At 48.0% G+C, this 17,008-nt stretch overlaps 1 protein-coding gene across 1 annotated transcript; it reads left to right on the plus strand.

Annotated features, from left to right (window-relative positions):
* Window positions 1-4,283: 4,283 nt before the first annotated feature.
* LOC137446868 (somatomedin-B and thrombospondin type-1 domain-containing protein-like) lies at window positions 4,284-15,353 on the plus strand. The gene is made up of 5 exons (XM_068149890.1): window positions 4,284-4,594; window positions 7,296-7,490; window positions 8,169-8,247; window positions 9,700-9,876; window positions 14,446-15,353. Exons 1-5 carry the CDS (start codon window positions 4,372-4,374, stop codon window positions 14,561-14,563), a joined length of 792 nt encoding a protein of 263 aa, XP_068005991.1. The 5' UTR covers window positions 4,284-4,371; the 3' UTR covers window positions 14,564-15,353.
* Window positions 15,354-17,008: the final 1,655 nt, after the last annotated feature.

A 17,008-nucleotide genomic window follows, 5' to 3' on the forward strand; every position in this document is an offset into this window, starting at 1 on the left:
TTGTTTTGATTCAGTGCAGCATTTATAGTGGATGAATAAACATTTAGCTTTCTATCAACAGCAGTCTGAGCTCATCTTCCAGTTTGTGCTCTGGTATGGTTAGATCAGCTCTGAGAAGGAGTGAGAGAACTCTTTGCACTTGCCAGGCCACCTTTGACCTGTCTCAGGAAAGAGCTGTGTGTGCTGAGCTTGTTTGTTGAGAGGACTAGGACAGCAGCATCCTCAGGGTCCAGGATGTAATGAAGGGCTGAGAGGCTTCAAAGAGTTCCTCCTGCTAGGGCATGGGGAAGGGAATAAACAATTGAATGAAACAAAGAGTAAAACCTCAGGTGAATGGCTTCAGTGGAATAGCCAGGCAGAGTAAATCCTCAGAGACAGCCAGGTGTTTCTTGCACATGTTCCCTGCTTTTCCTGTGCTGGAAGCTTTTTGCCCTGTCTGTCACAAAGAAGGAAGGCTCTAGGATGGGAAAACATTCAGCAGACTATTGACTCAGATAAGTGCTGCAAACACAAAACCTCAGCAGTTGCTCTGGCCTTGGCATGCGGCCAGCTTGCCCCTATTCTGCCTGATCAGTCAGGCACAAGCATAATGGAGAGTTTGAAAAGGAGAGTCAGTTAAGAAAAACGTGGTCCCATTCAGTCCCTCTTTGGACTCATGTTGGTGGTCCTCTCCTCTGCTGCACTTTGTCCCCAGTTCAGGCAGGCAGGGCGTAAGAGCAACACTGCTGCTGAGGCAAAGCAGCAGCCTGAGAGGAGTGAAATGAAATGAAATGAAATGTAATGTAGGGCTTGTGCCTGACTATAAACACTGTTGAAAAGGAAACAGCCTGTTTCAGAGGATGCTGAGGCATCATTTCATGTAGGGGGATATCCCCAGAAACAGGATGACAGGACAAGAAGAAAGGGAGGTTTTTGCATTACTACAAATTAGGAGCTCAGCTTCCAAAGTGTAGAAGGTTGATGAGAGTTGTCACTCAGTTTAGATTGCTACAAGAGCTGTCTGTGGTTAAAGCAAAGTTTGTGCTTACCAACTGTCCTGAAAAGTCTCAGCCTCTTGATGGGTTTCCTGGTTTTGGTGCTTTGCTGCTTCTGTTGGTGTTTCTTGGAGGAAGTTTGATCCTTTGCCCCAGCTTTTATTTGAAGACATTGAAGTTTCTGAGGGTTTCTCTGCCTCCCTGCTGATAGTTGAAAATTGAGTAGAAAGTTGCTATGTGCAACTGAAATTCCTTCTGTGCTCCACTATGCCGGATAGGACATAGTCTGTTTAGGTCCACGTGTGCTAAATTTCACACCAGCATAGCCTGGAGAAGTGTGTCCATGCATGCTCTGGGCATGAGACATGAAAGGCAGCAGAGCACAGAACAGTCTCTGCTGCAGAAATTCTCTTTCAAGTTAGTACCTATTGAGAGAAGCAAAAGTGCAGGTGGGAATACTGACCTTTGCCTTCTTTGGGGTAAAGCATTGTTGTCGTTGCTGTTGATTTGCTTCATGAGCTGCTGGTGCTTCTCACTGAAATATGATGAATAAGCAGAGCATCCCCTGTGATAGCCTTGGAGAAGGGTTTGAATGAGGCAGCAGCCAGCTCTCCTGTGGCCTTCTCATATCTGTAGAAATCAGCTCCAAGAAATCAGATCACTTGGTTGGCTGCTTTCCTTCTATGCTTTTACAGACTTGGCTGTGACAATGGAAAATAAAATCACTCTAAACCAGATTAATTTTTCTTTTCCTGTCCTGCATACTGATAGCTCTGCTAGTTTCCTTAGTGCTGGAATGCACAAGAATCCAAGTCCTGCACAAGGGACATGAAGTGCAAGGGGCTGTAGAAACACAGTACAAGGAAAATACTGCAATCCTCATGCAATTGCAATGAAAGTATAAATTATTAAGGGATGGGGACAAAGAGGCAAAGGGAAGAACACTTGGGAATTGGGTAAATCCTATCTAGGCTACATAATCATCTTGCCTTTTTTTCCCCCTTTTCCAGGTAAGGGGAAAAGTTTTGGCAAAATAAAGTTTAAGGGGGTGGTATTAGGGAGCATTCCACAGATGGGTGGATCAGCCTGTGGTGGAGGCAGGGACACTGATTAACTACCCAGAGTGAAAGTGAGAGTAAGATTCCCTTTGTTTCTTGGAAGGGACTTTCCATATGCAACATCCTCCTGCCCCTCAGAGCTAAGGAAGGGAGCAGGAGGGCCTCTGGGAACTGGGTCATTGCCAGCTCCAGCACAGTGCAGCTTAATTAAGTGAAGGACAATGAACTCCAGGGCAGGAACCCTGTGTGGCCAGCCAGGAAAGCAGCTGGGTTTGAACAAGCAGATTAATCTGCATTTCTACCTGTCCTAGTGAGCTGCCTCTTGGTATTCCCTGTAGGTTGGAAAACACAATCTCTGGTGTCAAGGGCAGCCTTGCAGGCTGTTCTCCTCCTGAACTTCTCCTGGACTACCATATTTCCTTCCTGTAAAGCGCACTTGCTTGGCTCCAACATTCTTCATAGGACCAACAGCCCCACTTTTAGATTTGGCAATTACCTTTCTTAAAGCCTGTCAAGGAAAAAAAAACACAAACCCTAAAAAAAACTCCCTTAGGGCTATGTCAGACCAGAACCAGGGAGAACTTCTGCTTTCACACTGGGAAGGTGAGAAAAGCAAAAACGTTTGCTTTAGGTGGGGATGGATTGATGTCTGGACCTAGTTCCTAACAGGACAGGGTCAGTCAGAACTGAGGTCTTTATGTGGAGGCATTGCTTTCTTAAGCTAATTTTCTTTCAGTCAGCTCTCTGTGCCTTGAATAATGTGAAGGTATTCTTCCTACACCAAAGCTGTTGGCATGGGGACTTGGAGTGCTGGAAACAAGCACCTGGGAAGTGTTCCCTGTTACTGCCCCTCAGTTAATTGCGCAAGAGCCACACAGGCTTCTGGATTGTGTTGGCTAATTGGCTGTGTAATGCAATCTCCTTTTGAATGTCCTTCCTGTTCTAGATCAAGAATGAGACATTCATTGATTAAATGACTTATCTGCAGTCACATAATGAATGACTCATTGGCAGAGGCAGGAATTAGCACAAGGTATCATTAAATTCTTGCTTCCTAGACTCCGTGCCCTCTTATTTCTTCTGCTGTTCTCTATCTTCTCCTGGCCTTTTTGCCTCTTGCCCACCACAGGATTTGTTACACATGCAATTTCCAAGGTGACAGTATCTGACCACTGCTAAGAAAATGAGACATCTGCCCTTTGCCACAGGCATCTCTTGACATACAAAGAAGCTAAAGTTCCTTTTATTTCTTATCTTTTTGGAACATTTTATCATGTTATGCCCAGGCTGGTGCGGTGCCAGGTCTCCTCTGCTCCCATGCCTCCAGCGTTGCACATGATGGAGGTGTCAGCCTGTCTAATACCATTTTCCATTTTTCTGGAAGCATCTTTGCTGCAGCCTCCCTGAGGTGGGAACGCTCTGCCCATAGCCACCGTTAGTACAATAGCATAATTGGCTGCAAAGAATCAGTGGGTGGGTTTTACAAATCCCTGTTCAGCACTCAGCAAGGTCTAACATCTGTTGTGATCAATATTTTAGAGCGTCTGTTTGATAAAAAGTTACAGTAAAGCCCTTCCTACTGAATAGCTAAATAATTCACAGGAGTGGCTCTAATAGCTTTAAGCTTCTTGCATTTGACAGCAAGCAGAAACTGCAGAGTGATTCTGTAGAGGCAGTATGGCCAGCTGGATTGTGTCTCTTACAAGCTGCTGTACTGGGAATGAAGTGCTTTCAGTTTTTTAATGGCTCCTGAGGTACACTGGAGTCAAATGTGGTTGAAAAAAGGGTCTCTTTTTATGATTTGGTTTTGATGATAATCTTATGATAATGCTGCCCGCAAGTGCTAGCAGTCAGTGCGGAAATGACACCCTTTAGCATCAAAAGCCTGCAGAAATGGAGCGCAGGGGCATCGTGAGCAGCCACGCAAGTTAAGGCAAAGCAGCGTTACGGTGCTGTCGGGAAAATAGAGGCTGGTGTCTCTGCACAGAGGAACCGCTGCTGCCAGCCTACTGCTGGGGCACTGGGTGCCCCTGCCCCACTGCACAGCACCAGCGGGAGCGCCCAGGCCCGCGTCTAGCCGTGAGGAGCGGGCTCTGCCCCGGCAGGGGCTGCCGGTGACCCCGAGCGCTCCCAGCCTAAGCTGCACCCACACCCCCGCCGGCCGGGCTGGCGGCACCGGGGCTCCGCCCGACCCGCCCTGCTGCCGTTCGGCGGCGGGGCCAGGGTGCGGGGGCAGGCGGCCCGGCTCCTTCCCCCTCAGCCCCGGCTCCCGGCGCCTTTAAGCCGAGAGCCGTGCGGGGCTGGCGGGGAGCGAAGGCGGGTGGCGGCGCCGGGCGGCCATGGAGGGCTGGGCCGCCCTGCTGGCGCTGCTGGCACTGCCCGTCCTGCCCCGCCGCGCCGCCGGCAGCGGCTGTGCCGCCCGCGGGTTGTGCTGCCCGGGCCGCGACCCGGCCTGCCTTAGCACCGGCCGGCGGCCCGACGGAGCCCACGGGCCGTGCTACTGCGATGAGGCGTGCACCCGCACCCTCGACTGCTGCCACGACTACGCCGATGCTTGCCCAGGTGAGTGGCCGGCGGGGCTGCGGCCGCTCCCGGGCACGGCTGTCCGCCACCTGCCGAGCTGACCGATACCTGCCCGCCCCGGGCTCTGGCTGCGCTTGAAAGCGCCGCTGGGCTCTGCTTTGCGCTGCGGAAAGCAGGAGCGGACGGGTGGCTGGAGGAGCGGTGCTGCAGAGGCAAAGAGGGGGAGACGCAAACTAGATATTAAGGAAGAAATTGTTTAAGCCCAGAGTGGTGAAACACTGGCTCACGTTGCCCAGAGAGGTGGTAGGTGTCTCATCTCCAGAGACATTCAAGGACAGGTTGGAAGAAGCTCTAGGCAAACTGATTTGGTTGCAGGTATCCTTGCTCGCTGCCCGGAGGTTGGAGTATGTGACCTTTAAAGATCCCTTACACCCCTAACAATTCCATGATTCTATTGATTCAATGATTCTCTGACCTTGTTCCCCACCTGGGTTGCAGCGCTCTGTGGTCTTCTGGAGCAGACAGCTGTCAGGGCACATCAGGAAATTATGTTTGTAGAGCACAGAAATGTGAAATGAGACATTTCCTGACTGAGTCAGAATCCCCCAGTCCCTCTCCCTCCTGTGGACCAAATTCTTATGGATGAGATCAGATCTGCTGCTCTTCTTGGTGCTTCCCTACAAAGGGCATCGAGGCCTGTTGCGTGTGGCTGTAGCCCTATAGTTTGACCTGGCAAGATCTGGCATCTGCCCATGCAGGTGAGTGTGAGGTCCGTGGGCAGTGCTGCTTTCCTGGGGAGCCAGTAGCACTCCCTTCATGAGCATTTGCTGCTAAAGCAGGGCTGTGAATGAAGGAAGCAAGTTATTGTGAGCACTGAGATGCCTTACTCCCTCCCTGCCAACAGTATCCTCAAGGAGCCTTACCTGTGCACATAATGCCTTGGTCGTTAAACCTGCAGAGTTTTGCTCCAGGCAGGTGAGTGTGCATTTCTGTGATTTAATTGCCTCCCACATCCCCTTTTTATTCCCCCCCCTTCCTTCTCAAGACAGGGCTGGAAAATGTGTGGAAAATTAGTTAATTCTAAATTGGTTTTAACAAGCTATGTCTGTGGATGAAGACGGGCTGGCAGGTCTGCAGACCAGCAGCTCCCAAGTGAGAGCAGCAAACATAAAAGTGCTGCCCATTGGCTCACAGAAACCTGCCTCACCCCTGCCCTGTGGCAGGGGCACCAGGTCGGCAGTGAGGGTGCAGCTTGGCTGCCTGTCTGCTGGGGCTGTCAGGGGAGGGGGTGTGTTGGTGCTGGATGGTCCAGGGACTTGAGATCTGATGTGCTTGGGCTATTGGGTTCTCTTCAGTGCATCTGCACCTGAATCCTGCTGCCCTGAGCAGTTACCGGGGATAACTGATATAGGATCCTTTGTGTCTATTCTTCACGTTATAGAAGAGTAACAGGAATGCGTTTGCAGGCCCTTGTTAGGCATTGTGAGCGGATAGCCGAGGGCACGCTCCCTTTCTGTGCAGGGCACCGTGGCAGCCGTACGACTGTCCCAGCTGCAGCCCTTCTGCCAGCCTGGTGCCATCCTGTGGCTGACTGGAGAATAGCAGCGCTCCGTTGGCGGAGATCAGGCGAGATCTGGGTTTGTGCGTTGTTTCTTGTGATTCGTTCTCGTGCTGGATGAAAGAGACCCAGTTCTACTTTGACTTTTATTGCCTTTGTAGCCTGGCCTTTTTCCAGTAGTTTTCTCTCTCCCACCACTAAAGAACTGCTTTATCGAACTGACTTGTAAAGCAAAATATTAAGGACAAAGGTGTTGGTATCTGACACCAAACAAATCTGAAGAGAGCAGAATACTCTGAATAAACCAGATGCACAAAAGGATTGTAATGCTGGGCAGCCTACAAGCCAACACACAGTAATTTTTTGAGGTGGATTGCTGCATAAATGAAATGCCTCAGTTGCTCAGGTAATTGATTTGCTTCCCAGACTTTGAACAGGTTTTAAAAGCTGTTTGTGGTGCCTTTGACAAGGAAGAAAAGCAACAGTGTTTGAAAGAGCTTCCTAAAGTTTCTGAAGACAAGGGCAGTTTCAGAAAAGGTTAATGCAGTAATTAGAGGTTATCTGTGTCCTGTGGCAGAATAAATTGAAGTACCAAGCTTGAGCTGCTCAGGAAGGCTGGCTTTCACAGCTGCATGCAGCAGCGTATATCCCAATGAAATCAGTGGAACTCAGGCTTTTGAATGCCTGTGTAAATTGGGGGGGAAATTTCAACCCACTACATTCTGGTAAGGTGCTGAGCATAGTGGATCCAGATGGATTTGGAGCTCATCAGCATCTCTGAATTGAGTGATAGATTAGTAGTGGAGCTGGACTCAGAACTGAGGAATTCCTCATGCCTGAGCATGTTTTTGCCCTTGTCTTGCCGCATGAGTACTGACAGGGACTTTGGTGGAAGGTTGCTTGCAAGTGCAGCCTTTTTATTAGCAGATGTAAGGTGGTGTGTGCTGGTCACTGTCATAAGGTGACCGGCCCCATTGAAGGCTGGGCTGGATGGCTGGAGTTTTGGGGCAGGTAAATTCGTGGCAGCACAGCTGTTGAGGACTGCCCAGCACAACTGTGGGGCAGGTGTTAAACAGGGAGGGTTGTACTGAGTTCTGTTGAAAAGTGTCTTTTCTGGAGAAGTCGTGTTACAGGCATCATTTCTGCAACCTCCCATGGCCCCGTGTGCTACTCTGCCTGCAGTTGTCCCCTGTGTCGTGTCTCAGTGGAGTGTCTGGAGTGGCTGCGCAGAGCCTTGCAAGACAACGTATCGTGTGCGGAGGAGGCACATCATCCAGGAGCCCAGGAATGGAGGAGAAGCATGCCCTGCTCTGGAGGAGAGGGCTGGCTGTGTGGAGTACTGGACTCAGCAAGGAACAGAGTGCAAACAGTCCATGAGTAAGTCCACTGAAAACGTAAGTGTCTAGGTAATGGGTGGAAGGGGGAGAATTCTTGTTTGTGTCAGCAGAGCTGCTCTGTCTTTACTGTATTTGAAGAGAGTTGTTCACCAGCATGTTTGCTCTGGGCCTGTCATCTGCAATTGAGAGCTGAGCTCTTCACACAGGGATTAGAGATACCCTTCCCAGGGCACTATGTGAAAGTAGTGCTGGCTATTCACTATGATCTGTTGTGCTTCAGATGTGAAATAGTGCAGAGGTGTTGTGGTCTCACTTACACAAGTGCAAATCTCTGGCAGTTTTGATAGACCTGGTAGATTTAGGCCTGTCTAAAAATTCTGTAAGTGGCTGCTGAACAGAGTTATTTAGTAATTGTATCATCTGCAAAAAGTCATGATGGAGCAATACCCATCAAAGGCATCTCTCCTCTGTCTTTTGGGTGTACCTTATGAATAGACTCATTCTGCTCAGACAAAAATATGGCAACAATACAGACTAAATTTTCAGTGAAATGGTTGATGGTCACAGGTAATTGCACATCCAGTTAGAATTGTGTTTGGCTCCTGCTAAAGGTAAAACCATATAACACTCAAGGCCCATCTTTACTGTTTTGCAGATGTAAACAGCCTTAGTGCAGTATTGCCACTCACAGTGTGCTCTTTCTCTTTGATATACACAGTCCCAGCATTGATAACAACAGGAGGGTTTGGAAAAGCAAGGAAAAGAAGAGCTGCAGCTGATGGCACTGAAAGAGCAGGGTAAGTTGGAGGCTCAGCATGGGGGCTCAGTCATACCCCACCTTCAGTGTGTCTGGTTGCAGTTCTGGGCCCAGCTTTTTCCTAATCAGAATTGGCATTTCCTGTCAGCAGGGCAACACTTCACTAGGGCAGGGTGCTGCTCCCCACTCAGGGCCAGCAGTGTCTGCAGTGCATCTGAAGGCTGGGGGTCTGCCTTGATGTAAGGCCAGGGCACGACTGAAGTGCAGCTCTTCCTTCTGCCTTGAGCACAGAAGTGATGGCATCATCCTTCCCAGTCTTCTTTCTCAGTCAGGGTCATCACTAGCAGTGACACAGTGCTGATGGAAAAGGTTATCTTCTACCCTGTAACCACTTGTACGCAGCTTTGTTATTCCCCAGGGGTTCTTACTACAGTCCCTGGTGCTTTGCCTGTTTCTTATTGAGACCTGCCGTTCCTGTCAACACTCTGGAGTTTCCCAGAGCTGCTCTTGCAGCATGAAGCAGCCAGGCACTTGTTGATTTATTTTCCACATGTTGTTATACATGTAAGTATTTCCACACTGTGTGAGTGCATCCATCCACCTCATAAGTGTCTGAAGGAAAGGGCATCTCTTCACCCTCAGCCTGCCTTGGACTCCTCATTAGCTGAGCCTTCTCCCTGTACAATTCAAAGGTGTGAGCACAGGTCTATTTTATCTGTTCTTACCCTTGCTCTCTTTCCCTCAGATAAGACAAGAAAGCAAACTGCTCACGATCAGAGCGCTATGCGAAGGCGTTTGGAAATCCCCAGGATGACTGCTACAGAACCAGTCTAGACTAGAACCCAACTCTGCTGTCTTTATAGATTGTTGTTGAACTTCCTGGGGTTTTGCCCCCAGACAAGGCCTGGGGGCTTTCCTCTCAGGTTTGGTTAAAATTGGAAGCGCAGAGAAGTCTGAGCAGGGCAGAAGGGCTGTGTCAGTCTGGTAGCCCTCTTGCTGAAATACAACCACCCCACTCTCTTTCTTGGGGTGGAGATCTTCACAGGGAAAACCTGTACTGACCAAATCTTAGCTCCTGCTGCAAGTTGCTCTGCAAAACCCATTATAAGTAACTGAGAGTAGATGATAAATGTGGTTCAACAAATGGGTACCAGACTTAGAATCAGGAGACCTTAATGTTTGTTTTTTCCTGGCTTTACTCAAATGCTTTAGCAGCTTGTGTCTCTATTTGTAAAAGCAGATACTGATATTTTGTGGTGTGTCAGTTGAAATCATCAGCCCAGTGGTTTTATTCCTCATTTAGCCTTCTCAGAAATGCAGGTGCCCCACATGTTTGTTTTTTTCAGTGGAGGCTTTTTGGGTGTGGGCTGCTTTATTGTTTGTTTTGATTAATTGGTGATCGGTGGTCACCCAGTTCAGTCTGGCTCTTCCAGTCACTTGGAGGGCTCTATTTTGGTTATTGAGCTAACCTCCTGGGTTATTTTGGTTGCAGGTACTGTGTCGAGTTCCAGCTTGTGGCCATCACGCAGGGCTGCTTGCAGAGCCGTCACTCGTACACTCACTGGATGCAGTATCTCAGGGAGGGCCATACTGTCTGCGTGGAGTGTCAGCACCCAGCTTTAGACTCCAAAAGCCTGCATTGTCATGGGGATGGCAGTGGAAGCAAAATGTAAGTTTTAGATGTTGTTTTCATTCTTCTCCCTTGATCTGCCTCTCCCTGTTTCGTAATGTGCTGCACACAGCTCTCTGGAGCGCTCTGACTATGTTAACTGCTCTTTGTTGCATACCATGAGTTTCTTGCAGAGCTGAAGTGATCTGGTGAAGCTCACATATCAAACCAGTGGCAGAGCCAGGACTGAAGTGTGGGAGTTTAGTCTGCCAAATCTCACTGATTTTTAAGTGGCACGGTTGGGGAGGCTTTTTTGTTTTAAAGATACCTCAGCCATGCTTCTTAGGTTAACAGTCCTGTCAGGTGCCAAATAAAACCAAATCTGTTTCTAATTTTGAAGCACTGGGAATTTTGTTTCTACAAGTGACCCTTGATAAGTATTTCTGGCAAACGACAGCTGGCTTAGAGACCTGGGGTATGTGCTGGCACCTGAAGTTGGGTGGGGAAGTACTGTTAAATCCTTGTACTTTCAGCATCCTTTCCCTGGAAAGCTGAAGAAGCTTTGGGGTGATTGATGGGGACCACCCAGGTTGTACAAATTGGGTAGACTCCAGCAAAGATGAAGGGAATGGCTTGAAGCTGCAAAATACATCTGTGGCAGAGCCAGCCACAGAGGAGTCCTGGCTCCCAAGCCTTTGCTGTTGTCACTGGAGGCACAGCCTCTGCACTGCTTTTATCCTGATATTCTTAACCCCATTGTTAGTTTATTAAAGTCATCCTCTGAAGCTGGTTAGCAGCCCTGCCTGAGAAAATCATTGCTCATCAGTGCTGGGCAGGGTTTTTTTTTTAACTTACATAAATGTTGAAATAAGCACATCCATTTGAATTAGAAACTCTGAATGAGTATTGTCAGGCTTCAAGCACACCAAGTATTGCACTACCAAGACTACCAATAATGGCCTTTTTAGACAGGTTTTGTTCAGGCTTTTAGTAAGAGAAAGTCAGTCTTTTCCTTCCCTGTCTCAGCTTGTTGTGTACAAAGGTTCCAAGAGCTTTTAGATAAAGAAGAAAAACATCTTAGCTGGTGTGGCTAGGAGTAGCACTTACCTGCATTAAACATGTAAATGATTACAAAAAGCTTACACTAATGTTATTTTACTTAAACCCTGGAGCCAGACAGGAACATCAGATTAGGCAAAATACATGCAGGAATTGGTTTCCTCTCTGGGCTGTAAAAAGAGGGGGGCATTTCTATCTGGTGAGCAGCACTGTATGGAATGGAAGCACAAAGAAGATGGGCCTGTGTCCTTTAGCAATGATGGTTGGGTGTTGGCAGACAGAAGGCTGGAGAGGAGTAGCAATAATGGAGTTGGGATGAAAGGTGACTGGTTCCTTCAAGTCAAAACTCAGCCCATGTCTCAGCAGGTGGTTTAAGTCCATCCCAATTGAGAAGAGCCTAAGAAATTGTTCCCAGAGTCTTGCTGGGGGTCTGTAAGATGAGCTGGTGGGTCCATTTCATTATGGGCTGCCTTCAAGAAAGCAAACTCCTAAACTGTGAGCTTTCACCCCTAAGTATCACTGCCTACAATCTCAAGTCTCTTCCAACCTGGTTTATTCTATTCTAAATGAGGTCATGCCTGTGGCAGGTATGAGCTACCTGTGTGTGTGCCAACCTGAGGTGCTGTATGTGTTCAATTGTGTTCATTGCCAGGGTAGTAACATAGGCTTGGAGAGCAGGCAGGGCTGGCCTGAGCAGTGGACAAAGTTCCAATCTACAAGAGGCAATGCAGAAGCACTTTAAGCCTCCTTGAAGGAGCACTGCTGGGCAGCTGTGTCAGAGAGGAATGTGTGACTGACAGGTGGAACATTAATGATGCAGCATCCTCATTCTGTGTGTGTGAAGCCTCCCTTACATTTCACATGGATCTTTTAGGTACCTCCTACGTATTCCCTAGACAAGCAACCTCCAGTTAATGCTCTTTATCACTATTTGACCTTACAGTGGTGGGTCATGGAGATTGCTGTCCAGGGCTGGGTCAAGTGCAAGTATTTAGGTATTCTTTGTATGAACAGAGCTGTCCCCCAGTTTGTTACCAGAAATAATAAACTGTTTTTGCCAGGTTGCATGGCAGGAAAAAACTGACCTCTGTGATCTCTGAGAAGAAATTGGACTGCTGGTGGGGACAGCCACTGAGTGGGATGAGGGCAATGTCTGTGAAAAGGCTTTTGCCTTCTGCTAGAGTAAGTGGCCATACCTGAGCATGCAGGCTGGCAAGGGAGCAGTGCTGTGAGGGGTTGCATGGTGAGCTCCTTAGGCTGCGCCAAACGTGGAGGGCATAAATTCTGATGCTTGTAAAGGAAGGTGGAAGAAGATGGGAAAGCAACTGCTGCCCTAAGAAAGAGGATGGTGGGATGCCAAAGCTGGGTGCCAGAGCCTAGGATGCAGCATGTGTTGAGTTTGCCCAGATCTGCTCACGGGGCTCTGGCTCTGTACTCAGCTCACCCTCATTTTGAGTTTTTGCTGGTGTAACTGCCAGGAGCTGTGGACAGTTTGTGGTAACCTCAGAGCAGTAGCTCTGCCAGCTGCCCTGTGCCGTGGTGTGCTGGCCCAGGTCTCTGAGGCCACTGGCTGAGGCTGTTTGGGGACACATGCACAGCTGCTGCTGTCCCACCCACGCTGTGCCTGCACTTTGCTTCTCGCTCTGTCAGTTCGGCAGCTTGTGCCAGCGTTTAGTTCCCCGAGATATTGTTCCAAGAGTGACTCTCAGGAAGGAAAACATCTGACAGAGTTTAAAATAAACTCAGCAATGCTGGTATATTTTGATGAGTATTTCCTAATTATCTTCTTGTGTCTAAGTGGAGTCTGGCTTGTACATGCTTCAAGTTAGAGAGAAATGCTTGTTATCCGTGCCTTCCACCTGTCTCCCACTCTACAGAAGATGCTAGTTCATTTTAACCCCTGTTATGCAAGCTCAGAAGGTAACCCAAAGCCCTTGATACATGGCCAGATCTTTGGCCATTGGGTAAGGCTAACTAGGATAATCTAGCTTGCATTGTTTTCTTTCCTCTAGAAGGTTATGAGATAAACAAGCCAGAGCATCGAGCCAGGAAATTGATCTGTTAATTTTGGGTTGTCTTCTGGAAGATCTACAAATAAAGCACAGACTTGACATCTGTGAAATTGCTACTCAGCCTGTGTCTAGAAGGATCAGCTGCTCTTCATCATCTGGAGCAAAATGTGGTGGTTTTAACACATAAAACGTCCAGACTGCAGCAGTTTGTGCCCCTGCTCTTGGGGTGTGTGGGGAGAGAGGATAGATGGGCTGGATTTATGTCAAAGTCAGTATTTGCTTTCCCCACCAGCAAGATGAGAACAAGTAAGTTTAGCTTATGTGTTTAAGGAGTTAAGCCTTTTAAAGGTAAACCTGCAGCCCAGAGTTCTGAAGGGTATGGGACTGCTCTGTGTGCAGCCTGCTTTATCTGGGATCTTAATCCTCCCTGTGCAGATTCTGGTATTTTGAAGTGACCCCAAGCCAAAAGAAAAACAGTGAGCCTTTTCCAACCATGTGTGATGCATAAAACCACACTCTGGAGCATGACATCTCATTAGACCAAGAGCAGGGTTATCTCTCTGGAGCTAGAGCAATGATTCCTGGCTGCACAGAACTGTAAAAGGAGTAGAAACTCGGGGTCTGTTTGGCTGCTTTGTAGGCAGCTCTCTGCAGAGGGCAAGAATCGATCCAGTTGTGGTATTTGTGCTTCCCCAGAGGTCAGGGCTGGGACACATTGATGGGAAGAATTCTCTTAAGCCACTAAATGCTAAAATCTGGGAAGGGGCTATGGCCAAGTACCAGTTTCTATGGCCATTAAGGCAGCACTGCCTCTGCAGCCACTGATTGTGAAAAGTGGCCTCTGTACCTGCTTGGTTGGTCAATGTAATGACTGGGAGAAAAGGTTGATTGGTTGTTTTCTTGTCCTCTGCTTAAGAGGACTGTGAGTAACCTTGCTCCAACACATGTGGGTCTGGTACCTCCAGCCAGCTGCCATCCAGGCAAGTGTTCTACCGATGTGGTTATCCAGAGATGCTCGTGTCCCTGACCTGCTCTCACAAACACCTGCTGTGAATTGTGTGCTGGGTACTTACTCAGCATCTCGGTGTCTGTGGGTGGCAATAGAGCTCTGCCTGCTGAGAGGGAGCATGGTGTTACAAAGGAGAGGGGAGAAAATGAGGCTTTTCCCACTTTGCAACCTCTCAAGTGTTTCAGTCCAGGAGTCATAGGAATGTTGGTGTGCTTTTTGAGTTGTCACATGCCCTGCTGCCCACCTTGAGGGAATGTTTCTGTGAATCCTTTTGGACATAACTTCTATAGTGTGTGCTGCTCTATATTCTTCCAGTCCAGTGTTCCTGACTGTGGCTCTGCTTCACCCAAGATTACAGTCCTGTGGGGGTCACTGTGATTGCTGCTTCTTTACAGCAGTAGAAAGGCAGAATTGGGTCCATGGAGTGGAAATCTACATTAGCAAACTAAATGGGATTTGTGGGTGATTTAAGACATCGTTGTACAAGTGACTGCTCTTGCAGTGGAGGTGCAGCACATTAACTCTCTCCCTCTTATGACTGTCTTTCAGGAACCAGCTGCTGCAGTGGCAGGCTGTAGGGAACCCTCGATGCAAAGGAACCTGGAGAAGAATTCGCCAGCTGGACACTTGCTCCTGTCCTTCTGTTCACAGCTTCTTGTTCATCTAACTCCTCCTGACAGTCCCAGCGAGCAAGTGCTGTGATGGCTTGTCTGGCACCAGCGTGTGGCAGCAGTAGGAAGCACAACCAAAACGATGACTTCTCCATGACAGAGGCTGTGTCACTCTCCACGAGGTTGCTGTCTGTGCTGGGGCATCCTGAATCCTCTCTGTCTGTGTGTGCTCCTTGATTTCCAAAGAAATCAGGCTGGCTGTGAAATGCTCTTTTTGTGCACTCATTACTGAGAGGGGCCTGTCAGACCTCCATGGCTTCTTGCAGCTTCTCCCTTTCCTCAGCAAATTGGACCACAAAGGCCACACAAACCCAAGTGTAATAATTATTCTTCTAAAGTCCCAGTGAAGAATCAACAATGTAGAACAGATTAACTCAAGTGCCTTTATTTCATGGCAGTGGCACTTTTGTGGATGCTTCCTGTTTGTGCCTCTATCTTTACCTTTTGTTTTCAACCTCCCTGGTCTCATCATTTCACATTGATCTTCAGCCTTACAAAGGGTTGCTCTTGTGCTGCTGAGATGCTGTCAAAGCATAGAAACAAATCTGTGAAAATAGAAGGTACGAAGGATAAGTTGTGCCATGAAGTCAGGCTTCAAGGAGCATCTCTAAGTTGCCCCAAAATGCTGTGCAGTCCTGGGGCTCCAAACAGGAAGTCATCCCAGCTGTGCCAGGAGGGGTAGCTATAGCCTTATATTTTTGACTGTAAAATATTTGAAATATTTTCTTGATACTCTGGTGATTTATATCCATACTTCTCTATAAATGAAAATAAAGGAGACTGGAGTATCTATTTGAGTGCTCTGTGTAGTGCCATCTCTTTAGTGCCTGAACTTGCCTGATTTGTTCCAGCCAGTCTTGCTGCTGATTCCTCTGCTCCATCAGGTAAGAGTGGAGGAAAAGTTGCTGCTGTTCATTTCCAGACCTACTCAGGATATAGAGGTGGAAGCCCAGGACCATGACCTACCTCTGTGCAGAAGTGTCTGTGATAATTCTGTTAGCATTCACACACTTCTGAGTTTGCTTAAACAGAACTGCAGAAAGGACTGGTGCTTTGTGGCAGGGTGCTGCAGAGGTGAGCATCCAGGTAGTTTAATCTGTCCAAAACAGGGAGAGTGGCTGGGGGTGGTTCCAGAAGAGACTTTTAATGCTCAAGTCCAACTCCAGTCTAGATTTGGATCATGAAACCCATCTATCTGAAGGGGGCCTACAGGAAGGCTGGGGAAGGACTTCTCAGGATCTCAGGTAGTGATAGGACTAGGGGGAATGGAATGAAACTGGAGGTGGGGAGATTCAGGCTAGATGTGAGGAGGAAATTCTTCACCATGAGAGTGGTGGGGCCCTGGAATGGGTTGTCCAGGGAGGTGGTCGAGGCCCCGTCCCTGGAGGTGTTTAAGCCCAGGCTGGATGGGGCTCTGTCCAGCCTGATCTAGTGTGGGGTGTCCCTGCCCATGGCAGGGGGGTTGGAACTAGATGATCCTTGTGATCCCTTCCAACCCTGAATGATACTATGATACTAGTGCCCATGTTGAGGGCTTTTCATGAGAACATGAAAGGGCACTGCAGATCCATGTGTGAGATGCTGAGAGGTGTGTGTTGTGTGGTGATGAGAGCTCTGAGAGTGCCTGGTGCCTCCTGGCTAGTACAGTAGGGATTTGAGAGCAGGGTTCTGCTTTTCATTGTGTGTTACAAGCTGTCTCTGTGGATTAATGAGTCATGGTGGGGTGATGTCATCCCAGAGTAGCAAGATTAAACAAAAAATAAAAGAAGCTTGTGCTTCACTGACTGACATAATCCATAACTTGTGGCCTGCTCAGGGGTATGTGCTGCTTTGTGAGCAGAGGGATGCAATCCTCTCAGAGAGGGCTTGGGAATAAAACTGCAAAAGACATCATTTTGGTTTCATGCAGCGAGGAATTTCTACCTAGCTGGAATCTGCTTTCATTTTCTTTATGGAGATAAGTATTCATAGTAGTATTTAGTCACTGGAAGGTTTTCTTTGTCCTGCAGAAGCCCCACACTGCACCATGGAACCATAAAGAGATGGCCAGTCATTTCAGGAGCAGAATGGAGCCAGCTCTTTCTACCCAAACTTTTGATAACATCAACCCCTGCTTTTGTCAGATGCTTTCAGAACTGAGTATGGAAGCTATGAAGGATTCAATTTTTGCTTAATAATGCTTGAAAAACTTAGTCTTCCACAAGTTACATTCACCCCAGTGCCTCTCTCCTACAACATCAGAGTCAGTCAGGTAAGAAAAGATTGTGTTCTGCAAGGTGGTAAGTGATAGTGTCAAGTGGTAAAAGCCTTTACTGTCATCAATAACATGATGTGGCACATTAAAGCACCTTAATTGTGATCCTTTTAGTTTGCTGAGTACTTACTTCAGTGTTAGCTGTACTATATTTGTATTAAATTGTCATAGTACTTGCTGTCAGATA

This window comes from Melanerpes formicivorus, unplaced genomic scaffold (genome assembly GCF_026170545.1).
Source record: "Melanerpes formicivorus ecotype bairdi unplaced genomic scaffold, bMelFor1.0.p_v2 SCAF_19, whole genome shotgun sequence".
Taxonomy (NCBI): domain Eukaryota; kingdom Metazoa; phylum Chordata; class Aves; order Piciformes; family Picidae; genus Melanerpes; species Melanerpes formicivorus.

Bases quoted from the DNA above. Each gene is read 5' to 3' on its own strand.
- LOC137446868 (XM_068149890.1), top strand. From the start codon at position 4,372: ATGGAGGGCTGGGCCGCCCTGCTGGCGCTGCTGGCACTGCCCGTCCTG. The intron at 4,595-7,295 runs GTGAGTGGCCGG...CTCTGCCTGCAG, and splicing joins CTACGCCGATGCTTGCCCAG to TTGTCCCCTGTGTCGTGTCT. The intron at 7,491-8,168 runs GTAAGTCCACTG...TGATATACACAG, and splicing joins AGAGTGCAAACAGTCCATGA to TCCCAGCATTGATAACAACA.